This window comes from Onychostoma macrolepis, chromosome 12, assembly GCF_012432095.1.
Source record: "Onychostoma macrolepis isolate SWU-2019 chromosome 12, ASM1243209v1, whole genome shotgun sequence".
Classification (NCBI taxonomy): Eukaryota; Metazoa; Chordata; class Actinopteri; order Cypriniformes; family Cyprinidae; genus Onychostoma; species Onychostoma macrolepis.
Window position 1 is genome coordinate 9,823,408 of NC_081166.1, and position 17,635 is coordinate 9,841,042.

At 35.8% G+C, this 17,635-nt stretch overlaps 1 protein-coding gene and 1 long non-coding RNA gene across 5 annotated transcripts in view; one reads left to right on the top strand and one right to left on the bottom strand.

Moving 5' to 3' along the window:
• The window catches only part of ankfn1 (ankyrin repeat and fibronectin type III domain containing 1), an 87,689-nt gene that overhangs the window by 38,134 nt on the left and 31,920 nt on the right, over positions 1 to 17,635 (bottom strand). For all 4 annotated transcript variants that reach the window (XM_058794387.1, XM_058794388.1, XM_058794390.1 and 1 more), the window contains 2 exons: positions 8,969 to 9,006; positions 291 to 419 (listed from right to left, as the gene is read on the bottom strand). In XM_058794387.1, coding sequence (XP_058650370.1) covers positions 291 to 419; positions 8,969 to 9,006 — 167 coding nt within the window. The remainder of the gene's footprint in view (positions 1 to 290; positions 420 to 8,968; positions 9,007 to 17,635) is intronic.
• On the top strand, positions 294 to 3,339 carry LOC131551434 (uncharacterized). Its single transcript, XR_009273767.1, has 3 exons — positions 294 to 437; positions 839 to 1,014; positions 2,965 to 3,339. It is a non-coding gene; the product is annotated as an uncharacterized LOC131551434 (long non-coding RNA).

Here is a 17,635-nt window from a genome sequence, read left to right on the forward strand (position 1 = left end):
ATAATGCACTCTGCAGTGCCAGAGTGAAGCCTCTGACACCAGTGAGTAATCGAGCGAGCGAAGTGAGAGGTCGAATCGGAGCGGTGCTCTAAGGTTATGCCTTAAATCCAATTAAGCCAATCAAAAAAGGAAAAGACAGCTGCCAAGATGAATGAGAAACACCTGTGGGACACAGCAAGGGGTGATGGGTAATTTTAGCAACACTTAATGGAGGGGATCATACTGTTGGAAAAGTACACTTCAAGTGAGTGACTGTGGACGGACGAGAGCGAAAGAGATGCTCAACTCACCTGTCCAAGCTCTGAGAGCTTCCCGGAGAGCCAGTGAGAAGGAAGAGGGGTCTGAAATCCTTAATCAGCGCAGCATCGCTCTGCCTCTGGTTGAGTCTCTGAGCCAGTCGGGAGATCCTACTCTCAGATCTGATGAGAGAAAGTCCGGTAAGATGTGGGACAGTGTTTGATTCAGGGCACTGGAAGAGGGAAAGGGTCAAAACAGACACCCCTGCTCTGGAGTCGCCCGGAGTACCAGGTGTTCACCGGAGCTCTCCTCTTCACGCGCATCTCGCCGCGGTGTTGGCTGGCTAATGTGCGGTGAGAGGAGAGAGAAGAGGAGATGGAGGGGGGGAGGGAGTGAGAGAGGGAGAAGGAGGGGGAGAGAGGGGCATTCTGCAGGCGCTAGGATGAGCGACAGACAACAAAAGCACACAGGCGTTTAATGCGAGATTCCACTGAGCATGCCCAGAGCACGCTGTGCAAGCGATAGAGAGGGGGGGAGAGGAGGACCTGTTGTTCTTTTCTCATAATCACTCCAGTTGTCTAATTCTCTGTCTTATCTGCAGAAACAGGCATCTAATCCCCAACACAACAACAATCTGGCATCCTGACTGTCATGAGTGGACCTGAGCTGGATCCACAGGTGATTCGCCTCCATGTGCACACATTTGCTGCTTCAGACTCTAGTGAGCTGTCTTGCTACACGGTATTTTAAGACATCACAGGAGGGCTGTTCCAAAAGGTAGGCAGTGTAATTATTAAGATTATGTTTCCCCCCTCTGGGTGCATTTTAAAGTAAGGAGCTCAACCAGCCACCACTGAGTTTTTATCACATTCTTGGAAAACAGAGGAATCCACAGGTCATAGCCTCCGACCACAGACACACCCTGTTGACCCGGCTACCTAGACATTTAAAGATATTATTTAAAGAAAATAATACAAAATAAACATTCATTTTGTTTTTAATTATTTTTTATCAATAAAAAGAACAATATGGTGATGGAAACGGTGATAAAGAAAATGGTTAAAACTTCTGCTGTGTTCTTTACTAAAATGTATTAATATATTCCAACATTCCATATATTCCAAGACAGTTTCTATTAAATTGATTTTAAATATTATAGTAAATATTTTATTATTTTATTATAAAAATAATACTTTGATACTTTGCATAAATTATATAAATGCAAAGTATATATATATATATATATATATATATATATACACACACACACACTTACACACACACACACACAATTAAAAATATACTTCTACTTTTTTTATTTCTGAAAAGTATAGTAAATATTTTATTATTTTATAATAAATAAAAATATAATAAATAAAAACAATACTTTGTATAAATATTTAATATAATGGCTAATATATATGACCCTGGATGACAAAACCAGTCTTAAGTGTCAATTTTGTCAAAAAGTGTCGAACATACATCATCTGAATAAATAAGCTTTCCATTGACGTATGGTTTGTTAGGATCGGACAATATTTGGCTGAGATACAACTATTTGAAAATCTGGAATCTGAGGGTGCAAAAAAATCCAAATATTGAGAAAATCGCCTTTAAAGTTGTCCAAATGAAGTTCTTAGCAATGCATATTACTAATCAAAAATTAAGATTTGATACATTTACAGTAAGAAATTTACAAAATATCTTCATGGAACATGATCTTTACTTAATATCCTAATGATTTTTGGCATAAAAGAAAAATGGATCATTTTGACCCATACAATGTATTTTTGGCTATTGCTACAAATATACCCCAGTGACTTAAGACTGGTTTTGTGGTCCAGGGTCACATATATACATTATATAGTTTCAATTAAATGAGTTTATTAAATTTTATTTTAAAAGTCCTTAAAAGCAACTTCCTGTGTAGGCAGTATGCAGTAAGGCAATTCACTAGATTTTGGAAAAGAGCCAGTAAACATGAATCACAAAAGCAATCTGTTGAAAACTCAATTGTGGCTAGTTGAACTCTTCAATATAAAATGTGGCCAGAGGGCAAAATGCATAATGCTCCAACTTAATTGAGGCATATTCAAACTAGAACATGTCCTAATTTCCCCTCGTTGTTGATGTTGTTATAATAATGATCAGAACATTATGGAAAAAAGGTTGTTTGTGTCTTTGTATTTGTGAAGACCCTTAGGTTTTAAAGCAATATTGAGAATGAGTGCTCAATCACTGCATGTAATGCTTTTAATCCATTAATACTGACTTAATAGCTGGAATGCTTGACTGTGTGTTTAGTGCCCTAGTGCACAAAAGCATGCCCTGATTTTTATTGTCTCCAACGGCCAATGGAAAATTACAGTTCCATTAACTAGCAGAGGAGATTTCGAAGACTTTTTTAGAAGTAATACTAGCTTTTAAAGATGAAATCTGAATTGGGCTACAACACACACACACACACACACCAAACAAAAAACACGTTGTACTGTGGGAGGATGTGCTCAGATTCATTGTAATTCTACTCCGTCTATAGTCGTGACATGGTGTAAAATGGGTCCCCAGGGAAAAAAAGGAATATTATACTAATATGGCTTATTATCTCTCCACCTACTTGCATATTTAGTGAATGCTTTAATTTCTCAGAGAATGGCTCAAGCCATTTGTTTCTCATGCAAAATGGTCACTGAACACAGAAGTGCTAATGGCAGTCCTTCACCGTAGTTGTAGATTCGCTGGTGACGAATCCCCTCTGTGCAGCCAGGGTGAAGTTACCCAACCATTCCAGCTGGAGATAAAGACAAGTTTGAGGAAAGAAAAGGGGATGATTCACACGACCACATGGACTGACAGCTAAGTGACAGACAAGACACATTTTCCTACTACACTCTCACCCACCTCTCCAGTGCAACCACATAAATGCCATCCTGTGTTAATTTAACCCGAAAACTTCCAAGAAGAGAAAGACACCTCAAAGAAGAAATGACGAGATATAGAGAAGAAAACAATAAGGTGAAGCAAAAAGGTGAATGGAAATGGCTGCAATTTGACAACGGTATTTAGCTTAAAGATTTAGGGATGTGTTCTTTATTAAAGCCAATAAATATATGCCAACATGAAAGACAGCTTCAATTGTTCCTTATCTAACATAAAACTTGTGACGTGCAGCCACAGACGCTACAATTTACTGGGTTCCTCAACTTGTCTTTCGAAAAAAAAAAAAAAAATGCTTTTTTTTTTTAGGTTATGCTAATTGGCAAACAAAAACAAATGATCAAGTGCCTAATAAATAATGTTAATATTTTATACTCACTTTTAGATAAGAAATAAACTGAAATATTAATGAAATGTTGTGTCCAAAATTGCTCACTCATTCACTATTCTCTGCACATCAAATGACACACATTAATAATCAAATTGACTGATGTAAATGCATGTACTATATTTTTACGTGAACCTTTCTTAAATCTATACATACTCTTGTTTGCTTTGTTGTTTTGCAAATGGCACGATTATATAATAAATTAGTAAACAGTATTATGCACTGTAAAAAAAAAGATTATTGCAGTATATTTCAGCCTTTTTTTACTAATCTAAAAAATATTGAATTAATGTAAAATGTAATTCAATGTGTTACTTGCCATATCTTAAGAATTATTTGTGAAATTTACTAACAATTAGTAAAAGTGAGTTTATGAGTGAAATTGTAAATCCTACAACATTTTTTTTCAGTGTATGTTTTTTCATAAAATAGTATTGATATAATGTTAAAAATAATATTTAAAAAAAATGTATATACACACAGCACCTAATATACTGTACATGTATACTGTAGAAAACAGCAATTTCACACACAGCTAAACTTGAATTAAACAAAAAATGAATTCATATACTAATGCTTTAAAACTACTTCTCAACACATGCTTTCAGGACTAAAACTGTCTCACATGCAATACTCAAAGTATACTGTATATGCTGAAATGACACCATAAGGGGTCGGCCTCTTTAAGAAGGAACTGCGTCAAAACAGTTCAAATATAATGGCAAAAATTTAGAAGAACATTTTCCATGAGGGCAGAACAAAGCTGTTTCCATAGCTGCAGCTTAAAAGCAAAGCTCTCATCGTCTTGCATGCGAGCATTCAGAGGACACAAGCTTAATGAAAACTGACACTAATGGTACAGCGAGATACCCGTGTCATCGGTTCCTATCAGTAGAAATCCTTGAAAGGGTATTAGAAAAAACAAAACAAAAAAAAACAGCATCATTGTGCAGCACTCAGCCCAAGGCAATCTCTGATAAGAAGTAAATAAATGAATTAATTATTATTTCTTGAATGTTTACTGCTACTTTTGCACAGTTCTATTGCATCCCGTGGCCTACAGGAATACCTCTGTGCAACATTACGCTTTATAAACTCGATTTCTCATGTTTGGCAGCATTGGGACAAAGAAACAAATTTACAAAAGCAAGACAAATAACTCATGTAGTGGCTCCGTTAAGAAGGGCTTAATTTCTTTCTAACGTCAAGAGGAAGTTAAAAGTGATACTAGAAGGAAACAAAAAGGAAACCAGGCCAGCAAGTAACAGTACATAAGCACAGGTGTAGGATGACTAAAGGTACAAAAGAAAGGTGTGAAAACGGGTAGAACCAGTGATGCAAATGGAAAGAGATAAAAAAAGACACCCTTTATTCTTCGTTCCTATTGCTTGAAGCATGAAACGGCTTTATGAGTATTCATGGAACTTCATGTGAAGTTGTAGCTATCACAAAACCACTTCTAAACTCATGTCATCTCCAACCTGATCCAGCCGACTCGCATTGCAGCTGCTTCCAGATATTTCTTGACTCGTGGAAAGACAAGAAACCTGCGGAAGGGGGGCTAAGAGAGAAACGAGTGTATAGCCAATCAGAAGGCAGTATACCAAGTCACGACGGCATGAAAGAGCAAGCGCTCTCTTCTCAGCAGGCTTTTGTACGCAGCTCCTCTACGCAGCTCAAGGCTAAGTGTTCCATTTGCATGGCAGGCAAAACAAAGGCCACAACAACAGCTCTGAGACGCACATCGCATCGGGGGTATGGGCTCGGAGGCTTGGTTTCTATTAGCATTTTGTTCAAAAACCAAAAATACTGTTTACTGGCAGTCAAATCCATGATATCCTGTGCCGATTCCTCAGGCTAAGAGCAAACCATATGTAGGATGGCGATTAGTCTTGAAACAGCTACTGTAATGAACAGAAAAAGTGGGAAGTGGATACTAGAGCCAAAATCATGTTCTAAGAACTTGGAAAGTGAATTATCAACTGTCTGCAAGATTTCATAAATGAAAATGTTGATGTTTGTGTAGCTTAATGGGTAGAGTACAACACTAGAAACACTAAGGTCATGACTGCAATACTAATCAAATGTATAGCTTGACCAAAAATGAAAACAAAAACACTCTCATGTCATTCCAAACCTGTTTGCATTGAAGTAAAATTAACATTGGGAACCAAACAACAAATTGGAGCCCATTGTATGGATATCTTCTTTTGTATTCCACAGAAGTCATAGTTTGGAACGGCCCAAAGGGTGAGTAAATGAAGGTGCCCACTGCAGGCAACAAAATTTAATAATACTTTAGTTAAGCAAACTGTGACTGTGTTTTAATGACAAAATTTGTTCAGCTAAACTATTGGCACACGATTAAGGACTCTGTGATTCAATCCTTCAGCGTATAAAAGTCAAGTGTCGTATAAAGCTTATATAAACATTAAAGAGATCTTTACATAACCCTCCTTAACAAACTCGAATGTTACCTCTATGTGTGGGCAACATGGATTTCTGTGTCCCAGGCTAGTGTGAGTCAGCCTCAATTTGACTACATACCGAAACTATAATTCAGAACAATTTGTGTCAGTGAAAGTACAACTCATCCTGAGAACAACCTGGACTCTTCTTTTTTTGGCACAAAATTCAGACATCAAAAGCAATGTTTCGACTGGTAGCATCACTTTAAAGTCTCCCGTGTCACAAGCGGGGTACATCCATCAGTGACAAGTGAGCCAGAGACTGTCTCGACTGACCGAGCATAAATCAAGCAGCTGACAACTGGTCCTGATGTTATCATTGTTCATAGGAAGTGAATAGATGATTGTGACGTTTGAACTTTTATTTTTGTCTGTGAAGCCATCTGCTGTTTTAAAGATAAAGTCTTAATTTGTCATTTGTACAATGCTCTTATATTAGTATTTAATCAGTTCAGTATTTACTCGCTTAAAGTCGCTTTCATGTCTTTCAAAACCGGTATGACTTTCTTTTCTCTGTGGAACAAGCTGTTCTTCTCTATTCAATGAAACTGAATGGTGACCACAGCTGTCAAACAAGATTTTTAGTGAATAACTTTAAGAAATAGTTCACCTAAAAATGAAAAATTGCTGAAAATGTACCCACCTTCAGGCCATTCAAGATGTAAATGAGTTTGATTCTACATCAGAACAGATTTGGGTACATTTAACATTACATCATTTGCTCTGCAGTGAATGGGTGCCATCAGAATGAGAGTCCAAACAGCTGATAAAACATCACAATGATCCACAAGTAATCCACACCTCTCCAATGCATCAATTTAGATTTTGTGAAATAAAAAGCTGCTTGTTTGTATTTAAAAAAATGTATCATTAAGACATTTATAACTTCAAACCATTGCTTCTGGCTTAATAAGAGTCCTCAGTCCTCCAACCATATTACTGATTTCTCCAGTGAGAAAGTTATCTCATCTGAATCAGGAGAGAAATATGCACAGATCAAGCGAAAACAGTCAAAAACAGTTATATCAAACAAATATGTCAGTGGATTTTGATGTGAAAGTACAACAGGGAATAATCCATATAATGGATTATGGACTCATTATAATGGATTATATTTTTGGCCGACTGACACATTAATGTTGAAACACCTTAATGATGGATTTGTTTTTTTTTTGTTTTTTTACAAAAATAACTTTTTTACTTTACAAGATGTTAACTGATGGACTGGAGTCATTTGGATTACTTGTGGATTACTGTGATTATTTTTTTATCAGCTGTTAAAAAAAAAAAAGAGTATTCTGACGGCACCCATTCACTGCAGATGATTGATTGGTGAGCTCATGTAATCTCTGTCCATCTTGGATGGCCTAAGGGTGAGTAAATTTTCAGCAGATTTTCATTTTTGGCTGATCTGTTCCTTTGAATTTCAGCCTTGAAATATATTGCACAGATAGTATTAGTATAATACAGATTAGTACAGATACTACTAGACAGGTCATAGTTCCCATTCACTGTTTTTGTATGAAAAAGACATTCTGCTAAACTATTACTTTTGTGATCCAAAGAAGAAGAAAAAAAGGTTTGGAAAGACATGAGGATGCTGACAGATTTTTCATTTTGTTTCAACTATGGCTATCACTTAAAAAAAAACTGCACTCTTTATAATAAAGTTGAAACAATCTGAATCATTAAATTGGAAAACAATACAGTATATCACTACCACACTGTAGCAGCACGCATCTCTAGAATAAAAACCAAAGGACATGATTATGTCTTCCTGAGGCTTAAACGCGGCTTCCATTGAGTTGATCTCCATGGCAACGCTACTAGTGCCATATTTCTTAATGGATACCATGGGCTCCACTGATTCAGACTGCAGGCAGCACGGTTTCTCACCAAGGGGGAAGCATTCAAAACAGTTTCCCTCTGCAGATATTAGACGTGTGCATGCAAACATACTATTACCCAAACAAACTGACAGGTTAGGGGTTTAAAAACCTCATAAGAGGCTCTTATGGTTGTAGAAAATGTATTATTGTGTTGTGCTGAATACAAATGCTTGACTGTAAAAATAAAACTGCATCAAAAGGAATGACAAACACCTGTAGAGCTATTACACACTGGCAATTTCCACAGAACCCAGCACAATTTCTAGGTGTTCCCTTTCACTGCAAAAAAAAGGATTAAAGGCTGAGAATGTGGTGTCAGAAAGTGGTACCTTCCATTTTGTTGACCTATAATGTCAATGTATTCATCAGCAAATGCATTGTTTTTGTTCATGAATAAATTGCAGTGGATAAATGAATGAATATATATATTACCAAACAGTAAATGATGCACATAGTTCAGTGAAGTTGAGTTGTCACAAAGCAAACCTACGTAAAGCTCAATCTGAGCAGGTGACCAGAACAGCCAATTATGTTCTAAAAATAGCGTATATAACACTCTTGGATATTGGTTGCTAGAGTAATAGTGTCTATGCCTTAATAAACCCCCCATGGATTCATATTGATAAAACCAATAGCTTGCTTCTCTGTGCATTTTAACTAAATGAAAAATTGCAGTGTGAAACACAATGGATAACAATGATAAGAAGCACAAAATAAACAGGTATAAACTTCTTCTGTGATAACAAGACCATCTGATATCTTGGTTTTGAAGTCAGAACATGTTTAAACCGGAAATACAGAATTTTACTGCCTTGCATTAATTAATAAATAAATAAAGCATTCATACCGAGCTCAGTAGGCAACTGTAGTTACACTTACATCATATTGCTTAGTTTCCTCAAGTGTGTCAGGTTTGTGAACAATATGACATTTGATAATGCCATCATTAGTTCAACATCTGCTCACTGTCTTCATCTGTTCCCCATTTCATTTCTGGCAATTGTAAAATTGAGTTTTAGAAGATAATGTATGTAAAATAAACCACTTACTTTTTATGGGTTTCGTATCTGCCAGTGGCTCCAAGACTCTGCAAAAAAAAAAAAAAAAAAAAAGTAGGATTTTAAACATGAATTATATTAGCATTATTTCATTAACCTTGATCATAAGATTAATTCTTAAAAGTTACTCAAAGTTTTAAAACTTTTACGCTTTTGCTTAGAAAGTAAATTACATGTTACGTAATTATGAACTTTTCCAAACTAATACTAGATTGTATAAGTATTGAATTGCCCATAAGTCAAATAAAGGCAACACGACAAAAATGCATGAAACTAAAGTGGCTGAATTACTATTCTAGAATTCCACAGCAGACACACCGATGCGTAAAACAGATGTGTAAATGTGGCCCCTTGTTGCTTACGTAAGGTGAGTTAATGATATTAACACTCTCTACTACCGCAATGCCAAATAGAAATATTCAATTTTCTAATTACAACATAATCAATGCAGACACCAAAGCACTTCTGTTACCAGAAACTGTGTCCTCACGCTTGGGAATGGCAGTCTCACTGTTGTCATAGCAACTTTCGAGAATATGTTTTGAAAATTACCTTTCCTGTAGATGTGCATATCCTTTTATCTGACATCTAACACCATGTACAAGTGCTGAAAACTGTCCTCACTGATCAGCTACCAATGCATGAAACTCGCCCAAGGTAAAACGTGTCATAAGTATTATTATGGGTGTGCAAAAATAGATTTGTACAATGTTTGACCTGTTACAGCGTACAGTACTTTATGTTCTTTACGTGGTATTTGGTATTTTATGCAATTATAAACAAAGCAGGGATGTATTTTCTGAGGAGACAACGGAGGCAAAAAATGTAGATGAGAAAATAATCAGGAATACAAAAATAAAACAAGCAAAAAAGGATAAAATATGAAAAACAGAACAGAGTACAATGAGAATGGAATGGAACAAGCAAACAATTTACCACACCATTCGGTCACAACTATTATCTTAAAATGGCTGATACATGATCTGTGAGTGAGCCGGTTTTAGGTTTGGTTAAAGTAGAGGTGCTTTTTCATGTCTGCAACCATCATGACACCTGTGGATTTGATGACTAAAGGTGTGAAAAAAGGTGAAGAGGAACTACAATAGTACTAAAAATAGTAGCTGAAAACAGTAGTGCCAAATAAAAGCCACACTAAATGCATTTGCTGCATTACTATTACTGTATTATTTTTTGAGCAACATAAAAATGCTAAACCTTAAAAAAAGTCTTAATCTGACTTTTTAATTTCAGTAGTTTTCAATAAATAGCATGCAAATAAAAAATAAAGATTTCAAAACACAGCATCAGAAAGCGACATTAACTTACATCGTGTCTACACCGGACGCGAGCGGCGCTGCGCGACGCAACAAAATACAATAGAACTTATTATAATCAGTGCTGTCTACACTGGATGTGGCGCAGCGGGGCGAGACAAATCCCCGACAGAAAACTGCTGACTAGTTCTATTTATGACGTACTGACAAAAAGTTCAAATGATTTGCAATGCTTTGTGGCATCCAGGGAAGATACTATGTGACAGCAAAAACATGGCGAGTGTGAAGAAAAGAAAAGTGGACACGGAAAATAGATGATTCAAATGTGAATGGACTGAACAGTTTTGAGTGAGTGAGTGATACCATCTTTGTTATGGATGTTGGAGGTCACAGTTTTAACGTAAGTTTGCTTTAATTTATTTTCAAGATCTGAGGTAAAATATCTATCTACAAATAATATTCAAACTCACATTAGACACTTTTAACATTGAAAAAGCACATAATCATTACCTGAGATTATCACTGTAATATTCTGTATGTTTTTCCAGCCGTGACATACCAGAAAATAAAAAAACATTTCTAAAATAGATTTCCGTGTCGCTTATTGTCACGGGTCGCTGTTGCAGGTGGTTAGGACAAAAATTACATGGAAAAGATACTTTATCGCGTTGCGTCACATCTGGTTGGGACACACAGTGTAACAGTTTGATCTCCCCCCCCAAAAAATCTAAGTGTAAAAATATTAATGCTGACAGATCTAATAATTGAATCTGCAATTGACCTGCCCCTCCACTCGAACGCAGATGAGCCAATGGCAGTCGAGTATCAGTTGCACGGGGAGCGGAACTCGGACATCTTTAGGCTTCAGCGCCATAGAGAAACATTGGAAGATCCGGAGCTCGCATCGGTTTTATGGGGTTTATGCTTCAAAAATGGAAAAACAATGTGCCTGGGGTACTTGTAACACTGATTTCAGGTATCCTGAGAGGATGGGCAATATAATTTATTTTATTACATTTCCTGAATCCAGACAAAACAGACTAAAGTATGTCCCTAAGTATTCAACCCCAATACAAATGAAGACAAAAATGTTCATTTGCTGGTTGTCATACACTCATTAAGTTACAATTTTCATCTGCTCAAGCAGAACGTTAATGTTATCTTGTGCATTAGCAAGGTATCTCTGGCTAAAACTAGCTAACGTTAAAGTTAGTGAGTCCATGCTAACGTACAACCTAAATGGCGGTGTTCTCGCGTCTTGTACAGTGTAGGTCAAAAACACATAAACGAAGGTCTACATTTCAGTGCCTCTTCATATTAAACTGGTTAATTTAATCGTACCCTGCGTTACATGAACCGTGTTTATCCTGCATGTCGTCATCCGCAATCGTGATGACCGACCGTAATATGAGGCTTCTTCCACTTGTAAACTCTCGCTTCGCGTTACCCACCGTATTTATTTTAAATTATTTTATAAATCCCTCCATGGAATATTTAATTCCCATTTGGTGGCCTTCTGTGTCCAAAATTGTGCAAAAACATCGTGAGACAAGGTTTTCAAACTGCATGCCCATGGCTTGGTATTGTTGGCAGAATACGGCCCTCTGCGAAAACTAATTGAGGAACCCTGCCATAGAAGAACGATTTTTGGTTCCTCAAATAACCTTTCATTGTTCAGTTCTTAAAAGAACCATTTTTTTCTTGGTGTACACCGTATAGAACTTGAAAAAAAAATCGAAAGAACCTATAAAGAAACTTTTGTTTAATGGAAAGGTTCGATGAATTTTAACCCTCCGGGGTCGAAGACCGAAAAATGCGTTTGTCACGTTTTTTCTTGATGACCGTGAAAATAAAAAAAAATACTGTCATTTTTGATCGTACAGATAAGAGGAAGAGATTGTTTGAAACTGCAAAGGGTCTACTTTTATTTGTGTATAATCATAATAACAACAAAACAATGTGCTTTTATAAAATAAAGAAAACAATCTCAGTGAATACTTGCCTCACAGACATGATGAATATATGTATAGAAAGCTTGAAATGTCCACTTTTAAATGAAGTGTTCATGTCGAAAACAAATATTCTCTGATAAAGTAATCCGTATGAATCCAACGCAAGGAACAGTTTTTCCCGTCTGAGCTCATTATCTGTAATGTGATCATGCCCACATGAAGCGTGCACTATTCATACGGAAATCATCCACGTGAGACGCGCGAACACATAAACGCCCACATCACCTCATCAAGTTGATCTAGGATACTTTTTGTTTCTTTTTGTTCAGAGGAATAAGCCAGAATTTACCTTAGAAGAAGAACGCGATGCGATACACGGCTTGAGCCAGCAGAGGACATGATTTCTGATAAGTAATGCATTTTTTATTACTTGCATTTGTGTGATTGTGACATAACTTGTACACATTATATTAGTTAGACTTTTCCCAAACTATAATTCCTGACTACATATATGAAATTAAACTATCAATGCCAAGAACCTTTTTAAGGTATATAATCATTCAAAAAATAGTTTGTTTGTTGAAAGTTTAAGGTAAATGGTGCTGAACACCCAGAACTGGTGTCAAAGTGAAATAGAAAATAAATACTCTTAGGAAAAGTTGCTTCCTCATTTCAAAAGTCCAGTCACACGCCATTCATACATTGGTACTCTCTGTTTTAACTGCATAATTTGTTCAAGGAAACCAACTCTTAAAAAGTTAATTCAAAGTTAATTCTCATGAAAGGAGTCCTTAATTAGCTTTAATGTGAAACGGAAACAGGAACGCAAGGCAATCAGCCTTTAAATAACCAAACAAAAGAAATTAGCAATTAAGAAATAATTCTCTGTAGACCTGCAGAGGCTGTGCAAAGCAATATCTGATGTGCCACTGGATGTTGAAAATACTCTTTAAATCAATATCTCCACCAAAATAACATCTCTATGAAAAAAAAATAAAAAATAGGCCTACACTTGCTACACTGTCCAGACAGTTCTTCCTGTTTAAATCGACGAAAGGCTCAATAGCCATGAACCTCTTTCTTCTGAAGTAAAGAACATTTTCACACACTGAAAGAGCACATCTTACAATATGTGATGTGACTCACGTAACCGAGATGTTCAAAACAAGCTGAATCAATTTCCATTGAGGATGACACATTTGCCACAGTGTGTGGTACACAATGTTCTATTCCAAACCCAGCAGTGTCTGTGACTGAAGTCATGCTTCCTAACAAAGCTCATAGCGTGAAGAGTCGTGAATATCTCCAAGAGGGACTGAGTCCCCCATGTACTCTGCTCATCTGCTCGTATAGTATCTTGATGAGATCAGCTGGAGATGAATGATAATGATCATAAAGAGTGTAATTGGGTGAAACAAACTGACATCCAATTCCCCAACATTTACATAAACTACTCTCTCTGGCAGGTTAGATGTTTTACACATACTGTAAATGCTGAATATCTGATATAAGGTGTATTCACAAAATCATACAAACCTTGGACAATGTATTCACACCAGAGAGAATGAAACTAACCACAAACTCTCAATATTGCAGCTGTAAGTCTCACTGTTTTGGGTGGGAATTAACTTCTTAAACAACATATTCAGTATATCACATGGTCACTTTAAAAATAGATATCATTAAAGTTTGGGTTCAAATGAAAATATAAATGTTTAAATGGAACCTACACTACGCTACATGCACATTAGCTGACTGATCCTGGAAAAAAATTGAATTTTTGTTGTAATATGAGCTAAAAAAAAATTACAAAATAAAACAACATTTACAATATCACTGCTGTTAGATTTTATTGCAAATTTGATGTTATTAAAATGCAATCTTGACAAACTATTTTTAAAATTCAGTTTTTATCCATTTAATAAATTGAGTATAGATAGAAGCTGGTATCCAGCCCAGAATATAAAATATTTCAAATGAAGTCATATTGTGAGACAAAGCAGGGTTATTATAGTTATCTAAAACAACAGCAACAAAAAACATTTTCCTTACTTGAAATAGAATAAATCTGAGCTGAAATAAAATATTTAATAAACCTTCTAATTTGTATTTATTGTAATTTGATGTACTAAAATGCACAATATTGGATTTGTACCGATATCCGATATGCCGATATTTTTCAACTAATTTTGGTCGATAGCCGATGCCAAATCCCGATATATTTCCTTTTGTTTGGAAACAACACCAAGTCTCTCCTGTGCGGAAATGATAAACAAATTATTTTTAATTTTGGTTAGTTTTTGACAAAAATGTATTTGTTAGAATTAAATATACAATAATGAAGTTATTTTATAATGACAGTACATTGAAAGCTTTGAAAATAATTATATATATAACTATATATCAATCGCTTTTTAGAAAGATGCAGTGGTAACCTTAAAATATTATTTCAAGATTCAACATTTGTAGATGGTCTAAGGCAAAAGAGTTGTAAAAATTCTGAAAATCTTTTAGAGCTCATAATTTGTTTAAAAAACAAACATAGTACACATTAATGAATAAATCTGTATTTAGAAATTATTTAATTTACAAGTGTCATGTTTGTGATTTTTTTTATTCATGTAAGCTATAGATTCTGACCTTTAAATCAAAACATACTCATGATTTTATGACATTGATACTGCTTTATTTATTTAGAAACAAAAGTTTCTTAGTCATATTTGTGTATTTTACTTTCATTTTGTTACAAGTAGGCCAACACCGCCACCCTATGTAAATACAACGCCTTACTGTACGGGCATTAGGACCCGGGATAGGCTGCCGCAGCTGCTACTCCACTCGCTAGTGACTGTTGACTCTATCACACACCGAAAGCATCATCTTGTACATGCATTCTCAAATTAAATGCAGAAATCCAAAACAGTGAATCTAATCATCATTCAGGTAAAAAGGTAGCTTCAAGAATGACCACACTGCTGATGTGATCTAATTTTAATCATCTTATCGGCAAGACATATCGGCATAAGTTTTCATATCGGCCCAATGCCTATATTTCCATTTTAAGCAATTATCCGATTCCGATTTTGGTCCAATAATATCGTGCATCCCTAAAAATAACTAAATAAAAAAATAAACTTAAAAAATAAATAATATAAAATAATAAAAAATTATATAGACATATTAAAAAAAATACAAAAAATTATTAAAATGACAAAAACACCCAAAGTTACCAAACATTAAACTAAAATTAAACAGATATCTGAAACTATAAAAACAAAATCTAATCCAAAATATTAATAAAAATTATAATAGCATCTCCCTGATACTACAATAATACTGACAAAAGTCAAATTTTGAAATATAAAGTCGCAAATACGAGAACTACAATAAATAAACTCACAATTGCAAATGAGACATGTCAAATTGCAAATGTGAAATCTTAAGTCACAATTATGACAAATAAAGTGTAAAGTGCAAGACACAAATTTTTAAACAAATTTGCAATTACAAGAAATGAAGTCAGTTGACTTGCCATATTGAGACTTCTCATACTCAGCAAGGCCATGTTTTTGACTTGAACAACCAGATCAAAGAAAATCCAGCAGAAATGAAAGAGCAATCTTGAACCGTGTGAAAATGTGAACACAGCAAAATGTCTGAGAGCAGCAAATGCCAGCCGACCAGCACTTTGAGCTTAGCTGCTTTGAGATTTCTAATCGAGAGAATTGCTATTGACAGCTTGTTGATTTTGGTGAAATGTCACACTCAGGAAGCTCTATCGGGAACACGACACAGGGCAGCTCTTGTCTGTGCCTGTTTTTTAATGTCAGTGGACCTTCTGGGCTAATACAACAGTTCAGGGGCGACAGCTGTCAATCTGTGGGAGTAAAAGGAGCCTGGAAGGACTGTAATTGCTTTAAAACACGAAACAGACCAAGACAATGCACTGATACGGTCTTTCTGTCTGTGATGCAGAGCAGACACGGTAGGAACACTGCTCTACTAAAATTTTGTTCAATGACTCGTCCTATGACTCTGACGGGTCTGAAGATTGAACATAACCTTAAAGCAAACAGTACAAACAGAGTTCATTCATTCATATAATGTGTTAAAGTGAGGCATCAAGCTATAAAGCAGGTGTCTGAAAGCTAATACTAAAACTGACACCTCCACACAGCAGAAACACGGGTCGCAGCTGTGCATACGGTGGACAGATAAATGCTGGGAGCAAACACTCTCACATCAGAACCCAACACACTGGCAGACAGGAAACGGAAGCATTCACCAACCCAAAATATCTGCTTGGATGGACAGACATCTGGTCTTGTGAGCTTACAAGTAAAGACTTACAGATAGATGACTTTTAACATTTCCCTTCATAAACATGTCAAATAAAAACTGCAGCAATTCTCCTTTTTACAATACCGAACAATCCTGCTTCTGTCATTTACTAAATCTCTCTTCACTGCTGCATCACAGCTGATTTTCACATGAGCATCAAGAATGTGTAACCAGTGATGGGGAAGCTAATCCGAAACTGTGGCTACAAGTTACTTAAGCTACAGTAAAGCTACTGTTTTGATATAGTTTGCTAGATTATAATAAGCTAATACTGAATATATATATATATATATATATATATATATATATTAGGGGTGTCAACGCTAACGCGTTAACGCATGCGATTAATAAAAATTTTTTAACGCGTTAATATTTTTTAAATGCAAATGAATCATTTGATAAGGTTTGACCCCAACTTCTTCCCGCCATCGCAGCGCGGAAGGTTATCTATCATTATGTGATGAGGGTACAGCAAACCAGTGTTGCCAGGGTAGCGGCACAAGTGGGCTATCTTTTCAAAGAAAATACAGTCGCGGGAAAAATTACAGAGCCGTGGGTTGCGGTTTTTTGGGCTACTTTTATAAAGTACCGCGGACGCCCAAAGACAAATAAAAATTTAAATCGATCCTTTTACTAATGTGTATTATACTTGGAATGTATCCCTGGCAACTTAAGAATGGAGAGGCAGTTGTAGCATCACAAACAACGTGAGTTTCAGCCAGAGCACATGTTAAGGCTTTTACACAGCAGAAATAAACATGACAACAGCCACTATAGATTATATAAGATAATAAACACACGATTACGATAGGATATTTGTATGTGATTTTCTTGATGAATGTGTACATCTGAAATGCTAATTTGTGCAGCGATATAAAAGCTATAAATAGCATATTTTAACAACAGTAAACGAACAAATTCCACATGTGATCGCAAAAGGAAGTTATTACAAACACTCGATGGTGGTTTGAAGTGAGTTCTGAGTAAAAGTGTACTATTAATCTCATAAATTGTTTTATGAAGCATGATGCTAATATTAGCTCGAATGCACCTGCAGAACAGGTCCAATTCTTCTTCATAATGCATTTTGT